Source organism: Humulus lupulus, chromosome 3 (assembly GCF_963169125.1).
Source record: "Humulus lupulus chromosome 3, drHumLupu1.1, whole genome shotgun sequence".
NCBI classification, from domain to species: Eukaryota; Viridiplantae; Streptophyta; class Magnoliopsida; order Rosales; family Cannabaceae; genus Humulus; species Humulus lupulus.
Window position 1 is genome coordinate 76,323,355 of NC_084795.1, and position 11,054 is coordinate 76,334,408.

General features: G+C 29.9%; 1 protein-coding gene across 1 annotated transcript; it reads right to left on the reverse strand.

Moving 5' to 3' along the window:
• Positions 1–7,301: 7,301 nt before the first annotated feature.
• On the reverse strand, positions 7,302–8,627 carry LOC133824414 (uncharacterized). Its single transcript, XM_062257291.1, has one exon. The coding sequence runs from the start codon at positions 8,625–8,627 to the stop codon at positions 7,302–7,304; it is 1,326 nt and encodes a 441-aa protein (XP_062113275.1).
• Between the last annotated feature and the right edge of the window lie 2,427 nt (positions 8,628–11,054).

An 11,054-nucleotide genomic window follows, 5' to 3' on the forward strand; every position in this document is an offset into this window, starting at 1 on the left:
TTTTATATTACTGTTTTCCCGGTGTGCCCTTTTATGATGTGCATCTTTACAAGGATTGATAGTCATGCCAGGTTGTACTGTTATGGTTCATCTCCATGGCTGCCAGATTATTGTTTAGCCGTATCCATACATAGATATATATACATAATTTGCTCATTGGTGTCAAGTTATTCTGTAACTTGTTACTATGTAAATTTAAAGTAATTCTCAAATTTAAAGCTAATTAGCTTGTTGTTGTCTCGTCTGTTTGGGAGTATTTCATGATATCTTAATATAATATAACACATAAAGGAATATATAGATTGCCATGTTTTGTTTATCCAATTTATTAGAATTGTTTTGCTCTTTCCTCCTTTCAAGACAATTTTCAATAAGTTAATGGCCTTTATTATAATTATTTAGTTAATATATTTATATATTTTATATATGTTGATCTATATTCATGTGGATAAGCAAACCATGCTTGTTTGTGTCTCTCCTTGTTTGTTCAATAATGGCTGCTGTCTCTCTTTGATGAATGTGGTGCTATTTTAAGAGACCAGTGATAAGGAACACTTCATAATGAAAATTTCATATGTTTGCCATAATGGAGTTGTATTGTATTGTATTGTATGTATTTGGTTTCGATTCATGTTAGGGTGATTGGTGCAGGATAATTGGCCTTTTGTGATGTTTGCAATGGCAGGAGGGGTGGTACTTAGCCTTGGAAATCTCTCAACTCAGTATGCTTGGGCTTTTGTTGGTTTATCAGTCACAGAAGTGATCACTGCAAGCATAACAGTTGTTATAGGTCCTTTCTTTCATTCTCTCTCTCTCTCTCTGACCATTTCTAAATGTTGGTGTTTGTCTGTGTTGCTCTTATAGATACTGAATTTTTTGCTTCTGTTGCGATCTTTAATGGTGACAGGAACAACCTTGAATTACTTTTTAGACAATAGAATTAATAGAGCCGAGATCCTTTTCCCTGGTGTGGCTGCTTCTTGGTTGCAGTTTGCCTTGCTTCTACTGTCCACTCATCTATTGCAGTTGATAATAAAGAAAAGCTTGAAGGTTTTTAATCTAAAGAGGGGTATGTTTCATTCATTAAATGTTAAGGTTATCAAAGAATTATCTTGTTTCCGGGTGACATTCTTCTTTCTTTTTATTAGAAAGAGTTCTTTTTTCTAACTTTATTTTTAGTTTTATTGTAGAAATTGGGCTAAACCTTATATTAAAGATGCTAAAGAAGTTTCCAGGTGTATTTTTATTTTATTGTTTTTCTTTATGATTTTGTTGTATAAGAAGTCAAAGTGTGATTCTGTTTTTATTCTTTAATTTTTTTGGGGATATATTGACAGAATTTAGAGTTATGGAATCAATTCTTCCTCACATACTTTTTGATCATTGAGAATGATATATTTGTAATCTTGATACATTTCACAAGCCTTGTTTTAAGTTGCATGTTTTGTTGCTTCAGTCGTTGTTTTGCATGATAGTACATCTTGCTATACCCTGCTGTTTCGTCAAGTTTTGGAGTTATTACAAATTTAATTTAAACTTTATATGCTTACAGGTGGAAACTAGCTTAGGTCTTATGTTCTTAATAATAAAAGGACTTTTTTTTTTACAATGTGCAGGTATATTGAGATGATTTCATTTGGAGCAATTCTTGACAACATTTGTAGTTGAGGCCTTTAGAATGGAAGAATGTATTTCACTAATTTTTGTATACATTTCTTGTTTTGTATTTAGTGATAAAGGAATCTGAATTGGGCATAAATTATGTTGTAATATGATTTCTTAAGCCTAGACTAGTAGACTAAATATTGTTATTACATTTGAGTAATTAATAAAAATCTATTTATGTTACCTTATTTGGCTTCAACTTTCATATTTGTTTTCCTAGTTTTGTGTAAGTAAAAAAAGATTATGTTTCTCTAAGCTAATATAACACATGTGTTATACTAAAGTGTATTAAAACACAAATAATGTGTTATAATAAAGTGTTGTATAACACAAAAAATGTGTTATACTAAAGTGTAGTATAACACAAAAAAAGTGTTATACTAAAGTGTAGTATAACAAAAATTTATAAGTATTAAAATGTGTTATATAATCAACTATAAATAACATAATTAAACACTTATCTATTTATTAAAATAACACAGAAATTGTGTTATCGTTGACAGTAAAATAACACATCTGTATAACAATGATAAAGTGTTATGTAAAGTACCCTCACCTACGATAACATAGTCAGTCTTAACACATCAAAAAGTGTTATGGTATGTTTTGATAACACATTTTTGGTGTTATTAAAAGCATTTTTTCTTGTAGTGTGAACATTAACAAAGTAGATAAGATCAGATGTATTTGTTACATCGGACTGGACCGATATTGACAGCTGATAAGATAAGTAAACATATTGTTATTATCTATTCTAGTCATATCATATAGTTGACCATAGGTCAATTCAATCTCAATTATGAGTGGTTAGTATTCTAACTGATTGTATTATTTGAGTTCTTTGACTTGTTCGTTACCAGCTTACCCTACGGACTAGCCCATACTTACATCTTGGGAACTCGGTAGTATAATTGAGTGGGAGTGTTAATCATAGATATGAACATCTATAGCTTGTAATGAAGAAGTGAAATGATGGTTTCCTTTTAGTTTGGTTCAAGGTGTTAAATGATAGAGATCTCATTTCAGTAATTAAATTAGTTTACTAAAATATCATTTACAAGGAACTAAGTGTTTTAAGGATAAAATACAATGAGGGGTAAAATGGTATTTTAGTCCTATCTCATTGTAGACCGTCTATAAAGGATTGCCTAACAATTATGGTTGTAATGATGGATAATTAATAGTGTATCTATATTTGTTATAGAGCATTCTATGAATTCAAGAGTGCAATTCTGAGTCTATAGTGGAGTCACGAGGAATTAATAAGTTAGTAAATGTATTAGTTAGATTTATGATAACTTATTGGAGCTTGATTTCATAGGCCCATGGTCCCCATTGTACCTTGGATAAAATCATCTAGATAGTCTCAATTAATTGATTTAACTATCAATTAGAATTATCAAAGTTGACCAAGTCAATTTTGGATAGTTTCATAGTGTTATGTAATTTTGAGAAGAAAAGAGAAATTATGGCAGATTTATTAATTAAGATAAATTGCTATCTAAATTAATAAATAAGTTTAAATCAACGTTCAAATTATAAATAATTAATTTGATAAAGGATTTAAATGATTATTTAATTAATTAAATCAATAGAAAATAATACATGCCTTGATTTTAAGTCAAATGTGCTTATAATCAAATGGGAAATTTCACGGGCCTAATGCCCATGATAATTTCGACCTAGGGCTTTAAAATGACTATTATTTTATTTATTTTCTAATTAAATTAAATGGCATAATTGAGTCTATAAAATGAGTGCTTAGAGAGAAGTCAAGAAAGACGACATATAAGTTAATCATTGGTTTTCTGAATTCTCTCTAAACACAAGTCCTTTTCTAAGCCTCTTTGATTATTTTTCTCTTCTTCTCTCTGTATCTATCTCATGTGTTGAGAATTTCCCACACTAGTCTAGGTGATTCAAATGATACATTGGAAGACTATGAAGAAATTAGAAGAACGGTTCAGTTTCTTGATAATACTCTGCGACAGAAAGGATACCAGACTTAGAGAAACTGAAGGAAAGACTCTTTCATTCCGCTGCGTATACTGTAAGTATTCTTATCTTTGTTTCTCTTTGAATTCAATTTCAGAAACATGTTCTAGGTTATCTCATATTAGTTTGTTAGATCTACATGAAAATAAATAAAGATCCTGTATAAGTTTCCAAACATCTAGTGGTGGTTGGAGGTGAGGGAGGAGGTTGGTTCGTGGTCAGATCTGTTTTTTTCTATCTTTAGATCTGTGGTAACTGGATACCTTCACGTTCTTTGTGTGTATATTTTAGGAGGTAACTAATTACCTTCACATTCTGATGTGTGTGTATATTTGTGTGTTCTTTATGGTAACTGGTTACCTAGGTTACTAAATCATACTTACTCTTCCTTTTTTTTTCCTTCAAATGTGATGTTTCTTTTCATTTCTAATATGAGTGACTCGTCACTCCTCTTATGGTAACTGGTTAACCCTCTTATGGCAATAAGTTACTAATCTCACTGTAACTGGTTACCCCTCCTGATACATATTATTTAACCTCTAAGACTATTTTTTACATAACTGTGAAAAATCAAACAAGTAACTAGTTACCCCTCTGGATAAATGTTATTTAACCTAGCTGTAGAATTTGTTTTTACACAACTTTGAAAAATCAATTAAGTAACTGGTTACCTTACCCAGGTTTTGGAAAAAAAAAATTGTTTATAATCAATAAAAAAATAATAAACACAATTCATATTACAAAAAAAAAAAAAATTAATAAAAAATTTGCAAAACAACCATGGAAAAATTTAATATAAAAATAGTTATATAAAATTAATATAAAAAAATAAAATTACAAACATACCATTCCAAATTAATAAAACTTGATTAAGAGTAAAACTATAACATAATCAAACTTTTATAAAAAAATATAGGAAACTAAACCCATAAACGCGATATTTAAAAAAAGCCGTAGATTAACTTTTCTTAAAAAAAAAAGCCATATTTTTGCACAATCTATTAAAAATCCCATATAACATGTAATTTTCACTTAATTTCATTTCATTTTTTAAGTATACTTAATTTTAGTTTATATTTAATATATGTTGGGTTGTTTTTGTGTTATTTTTTTAGTTGTTTAGATTTATGTATAGTTGTTTTCATGTTATTTTTGTATTGTTTTAGATTTATGAATGATTGTTTTCACATTTGTTTTTAGTTGTTTAGATTTATCTCTATTTGTATTTATTTTTTATTTCTTATTTCTTACATTCTCTCTCCACTTATTTTCCTACCACACTCTCTCTCAACTTATTATCTAGTCAAACATTATCCTTCATTCTTATTATTATATTTTGAATTTTTTAAAAAAATGTGTTAGTATGCAATAGGTTGACTTCTAGTTGTTCAATTGTTAATTTTTAGTTATTTTTTAATGCGGTGGGTTAATGTCTCGTTGTTGTCCAATTGTTATTTTTTAGTTGTCTTTTAACGTGTTAGTATGTAGTCTGTTGATGTCTAGTTGTTGTCCAATTGTTATTTTGTAGTTTTTTTAAAAAAATTGTATTGTAGTGTGTTGCTTTTTTAAAATGTAATGGGTTGCACTGTGTTGTTGTGGAGTTGTTGTTTTTGTATTGTTTAGATTTTATGTATAGTTTTTTTCATGTTAGTTTTTAGTTGTTTAAATTTATTTATAGTTGTTCTATTGTTGTGTTGATGTCTATTTATTGTTTAGTTGTTTGCAGAAATATTTTGATTTTTAGAAAACAAACCATGTTAGTATATAGTGGATTAATGTTTAATTATTGTCTTATTATTGTTTTTTAGTTGTTTCATTGACACCGTATTTTTGTAAATATAAAACTTTAAAAAATGTAATTTTGAAAACTTAAGTTAGTATTTTTGAAAAAAAAAAAACCAAAGACCGTAAAAAAGTAAAAAAAAAAAAATACAAATTTTTTTTTTGAAAAATCTCTTAAAAAAACACAAAGGAATTTAATTTATCTTTATTTTTTTTTATTATACTTTTAATCATATAACATTTACCTTTTAGTATTATAGTTTTAAAATAAAAACAGTTATATTTACAATAAAAAAATTAATAATAAAATAACTATTATTTATAAGAAAAATATTTTTTAATTTTTTAATTTTAAATTAATAAGAAAATACGTATTTTTGAATTCTAATTTTTTTTTTAATTTTAAATTGTATACGTGACAATGACATATTAGTAACCAAGAATCACGTCAGCACATGAGATGAAACTTATCAAAAGTCTCACTTTACAAGACTATGAATAGTTTAGGGGTAATTTTTAACGGGCCGAAAGAAATAAGGGGCACAATAATGGATATGTTATAGTTTAGGGAGAAAAATCCTAAATAGTCTAAATTAATATTATCTAAAAGTTAGTATTTTTTTTCAATAGTTGAGTATACTTACCGAAATAAGATGATTTATCAAACACAAAATTAAATTCAGCATAATCCTATATTAGTAGTCCTATCATTTTTACTCCAATACCTAATCTTGTCCATCTAATAAAATGAGTCATTATATATTGAAAGAAGATTTATTAATGGGTAGCAAAGAAGTAAGTCGCATAACATTTGCATTTGGTAGAATAAGGCACTCAGTCTGATAGTATATCTCTTGAATTACAATATGGATAAATATAGAGAAGTAGAGGTTGGTGAGGGACTGAACAATTCCATAATTTTGTTATTTAAGTAGGGTTTGGGATCAAGTTGAACAGAGAAGACTCAATGATTAAGCTGAGTGATGATCTGCAAATAAAGACACTAACGTGTATGTAAAGGGTGAATTGAACTATTAAATCAGAGAATTTCTCCAACTGAGAAAGAAATAAAGATGTGGGGCGGGGGATCAGAAGAAAAAAAGAGGAGCATATATATAACTTTTGATGCATATTCCTTGTTCATCTAAGAAGCCCTTTCACCACCAAAAAGATAATGTACTCCAATTAATAACTAAAATCACCCAAGGAAACCATGCTCTTAGTATGCACAAATTAATAATGCCCTTCCAAAATACATAAGAATGGATCATATTTGAATTAGAATCTTGCACCCAAAAAAACAACTTCGACTTTCAATAAAACAGGTCTAGAAACAATCAAATCTTTTGCTACGCTAAACTAGTGGGAACATATAAAATTCATGAAATCATCCTAATCAACTAAATTCATACTCTAACAATATAAAGTTTTATATAAATATATATAATATATATACATGTGTGTGTGTTCTTTGTATGATTTAAGTTAATCAAGATCACTTTACATATATGTGAATTTGACAGTAACTACTCGTGAACATATAGAAGCATTGAGCACACATGCATGTTTTAAGTACCACAGTATGCATGCAAATAAATTGCAACATTGGATGCAAAACAACATATATATATATATACACACACACACACATTATGCATGGAACGACATCCCCTATTGCATCCATCAGAATTCATCATAATTATCATAAACCAAGCAATTCAATTCTCTACAAAAGTACTCAGTAAAATTAAATCCTGTTAATGTCGAAATGACTCGAGAAAAAAGTTCTACATATATAGCTTCTACTTCTCACAAATTTTTTAATATTTAAATGTAGCAGGATATAGCATTTTTCCTTTTCAAAAAGATCTCACCTTTTGTTTCCCGAGAACCCGTTTTCTCTTAGAGGCAAATGGGGTAATGGTGGAAATTGCCTTCTTAAAGTTAAACCAGTTCACACTACTACCATCTTCAACTGACGACACCAGGGAGTGAACTGGAGGATGACTACGCACCACCTGATCAGACGGCCTAACCCAATTGTGGGAATGAGTTCCAATGGCAATGTTCACAAACCTCAGTGCTAAGCAAAAAGCCAATGAAACCATTGGAACATCAAAGTGTCGTTGCACCCTTCTATCGATTCCACTTATGAGATGATAACGAAGGTTTGAAACCAGCCCCAGGGAAAGCCCAACAGCCAGTGCTTCTTTGCTTATGTTAGAAACTGAAATATTCTCATGGGTGATTACCTGAGTGAATGCCTTTGCAGTGAATCCAAGAGCAAAGAAAGCAACCGCCTTATGAAAGAAAGAGATCGCTACTCGTTGCCGTCGTCTACTCCCAAAAGGGACATGTTTTGGAGCCAAAGACCATACAAATAATGCATTGCAAGTGGCATTGGTGACTGCATTGGTAAGCACCAAAGGCCAACATTCTCGTTTGAAATCCTTCTCCTCAAGCCAGATAGAGCATCCAAGAGAGAAAACAGCTTCGAGACAGAGCTTGTATGGCAATGATGGATCAGCCATAATCTTAGCAACGAAATCCATGGCCATGTCCGGTGGAAGAAGGCGAGTGAGATGCCTAAGGAGGGTGGGTCGCGTATTGAAGAAGAAAAATCTAGTTAACTTGGCGGAACTCAACGCCCCCAACTCGCAAGCTTGTTGCAATCCCATAGGCAAGTCTCTCATAGTCTTCATCCATTCTTGTAAAATAGCATTAAGAGTCTCTTTATCAAACACCTCAGGAACCAAATGCCTACCTCTAAATAATCCAGAGGTTTCGTCTTCATTGTTCTCCTCATCGTCAAATCTGTAACTATCATCATCACCACCTGCTCCGCCTCCACCACTGCCATCGCTAACGCCGCCATCACTGCCCCCTGAGTCATCCATACTGCCGCCACCATGATCCAAAATAGGTTCTTCAGTACTCTTGGAAGGGCTTTTCAGAGACATGTCGGGACGTTCAAGAGTAGGGACCCCATATGCGCCGTATTGTCTCCCTCCACCCATAAAAGATTCACGATATAAAGCGATTCCATGATGATGTCTCTCACCTTCTTCTCCAAGAAAGCAACGTATTCGCATCTGAATCTTTTGTGGCCATAACTGATCATTCTTAGTAGACATAACTGAGGGGAGATTCAAACCAAGAATCGTTGGTGTTGGTTTGATTGCCATATACATTTTGTTTGTGTAAAAGAAACTTCTCAAAGCAAAAAACAATTATGACGTATGAAAGGAGTTTACTTGTAAAAGGGGATAGGTTGAAGAAGATGTTGAGGACCGAGATGATCTGACCTAATTTTCGTGTATATCTCTGTGTGTAACTATTTGGGAGCCGCGACTGTAGATCATTTTATTCTCCTAATAACTTCCGTTTAGTAATATAAATAACACGCTTACTAAAATGTAATTGAAATTGGGAATAGGATTAAATAAACCTACTATAAAGGTTTATTTGTATAGGAATTCTCTTAATTTTACATGTTTTGGCAAGTTGGTGTCTGAAAAGCTCAGCTTTAGATTAATGTCAAACTCAAGGATTAGTAGGTCCATAGGAAACACAAAAATATATCTAAGCTAAAATGTTAGTATCAAACATGGAATGGATTTTAAATTCTCATTCCCAAGTAAGCAACATAATATACCAAACACTACATAAATACAATTTGCTCTTTAAACTTTGAAATTATTAGCTAATTGTTGCCAAACTTATTATTTTTAATATATACGAAAGATGGTTTAGATGGGTACTAATAATTATAATAATGTGGCAACACAGTGACATAGTATGGCAATGCACCAACAAGTAAATATTTTTTTCTATAATAATTTTGAATTTAGTTTTTTTTTTGTCATAATTAATATTAATACTAGCTATATTTAGAAATTGACGCGTATTTGAAAAATGAAAATATTATAATATTATATTTTTATAATAAATATATTTTTTTCATTGCAAAACCCTTGCAAAAATTTGAAAAAATCAAAATTTATTTTTAGAAATATTAATTAACAACTATAAATATGAATTATTAATTTTAATCGAATGATTAATATTAAAGTAACAATCCGGTAATAACCATTAAGAGTGGGCTCATATATATATATATATTGAATTGTTGATGTTAAAAATAGAATTAAAACTAAACTAAAATAAATATTAATTTAATTTAACAATAAATATATATATATTAATAATAAAGTTAACTTTTATAGACTTATGAGATCAGATAGGAAAATTATTATTTTTTCTCTCATAGTTTAAGTTTGTTACCAAATGTATATATTTATAATATCTTATATACAATAGTAAAATTATTTATATTAAACGACTATGCGACATGGATTCTTGGTAAAACTAAAAAACTATTGATTTGAGATATTTAATAGAATTAAAATCACTAATCATAATTTTTAGGGAAATTTGATGTGAAAATTAGTAAAAAGTCTAAAATATTGCACTAAGTCACTAAATATTTTTTTGCAGCAAAAGTCAGTAAGTAGTCTAAACGTAAAATATTGCACTTAAGTCATTAAGTAGTTATTTTAGCAGCAAAAGTTCGTAAGTAGTCTGAAATGTTATACCTAAGTCAGTAAGTAGTTTTTTGGTTACAAAATCCACATTTTACACCAATTTTGTCTTAATTTTAATTAAGTAATTAAATACTATAAATGTATATTTTTAATGTTAAAAAATAATTTGATTTTTTTTAAAAAAAATTAAAAATAATTTAAAATTTCTAACATAGAAAAATTATGTAATTTTAATTAAACTAAGAATTAATTCATTTTAAGTTGTATAGTTTTCTAAAACCCACTTTAAGTAAAATTAAATAATTTTTTCATATTAGAAATTTTAAATTATTTTTTATTTTAAAAAGTAGATATATTTCTATTAGATTTTTATTAATAAAATAAAATTGTTGTAAAATATGACTTTTGCAACAAAAAACTACTTAATAACGTAAGTGCAACAATTTAGACTACTTACCAACTTTGTGGTAAAAAAGACTACTTAGTGACTTAAGTGCAACTTTTAAGACTACTTATTGACTTTTGCCCCCACAAAACTATTTAATGATTTAAGTCCAGCCTTTTAGACTACATACTCATTATCGCCGCAACTTTCCCTATTTTTTACTAAATGTATCACATAATTCGAGAATATGTGGCTAGGGCTAAAAGGCTTAGGTGTCTTGATAGTCACATGGTTTAGGGCGTAGGACCCCAAGATGCCTCATTAGTCATCTATTTAGGGCGCAGGACCTCAGAATGACTTACTAGTCATCTATCCAGGGCGCAGGACCCCAGGATGATTGAATAGTCATCATCTGATTAGGGCTGAAGCCCCTGAATGATTTCATGATCATTTATTTATATTGTATACATGCAGTAATAATTTTTCTTGCTGAGTCTTGACGCACAGGTGCTATGTGGTGTAGGTAAAGGAAAAGAAAAGCTTACTCAGCCTTGAGTGGAGAGCTTAGGTGGCGACGTGTACATATGCGGCTGCTTGACCATGACCAAGGTGTTTCTAAGGGGGACTAGGGTTTAACTCTATTTTTCCGTTTAGGTTGGCCGATTGTAACTTTTGAACTGTAA

Bases quoted from the DNA above. Each gene is read 5' to 3' on its own strand.
- LOC133824414 (XM_062257291.1), bottom strand. From the start codon at position 8,627: ATGGCAATCAAACCAACACCAACGATTCTTGGTTTGAATCTCCCCTCA.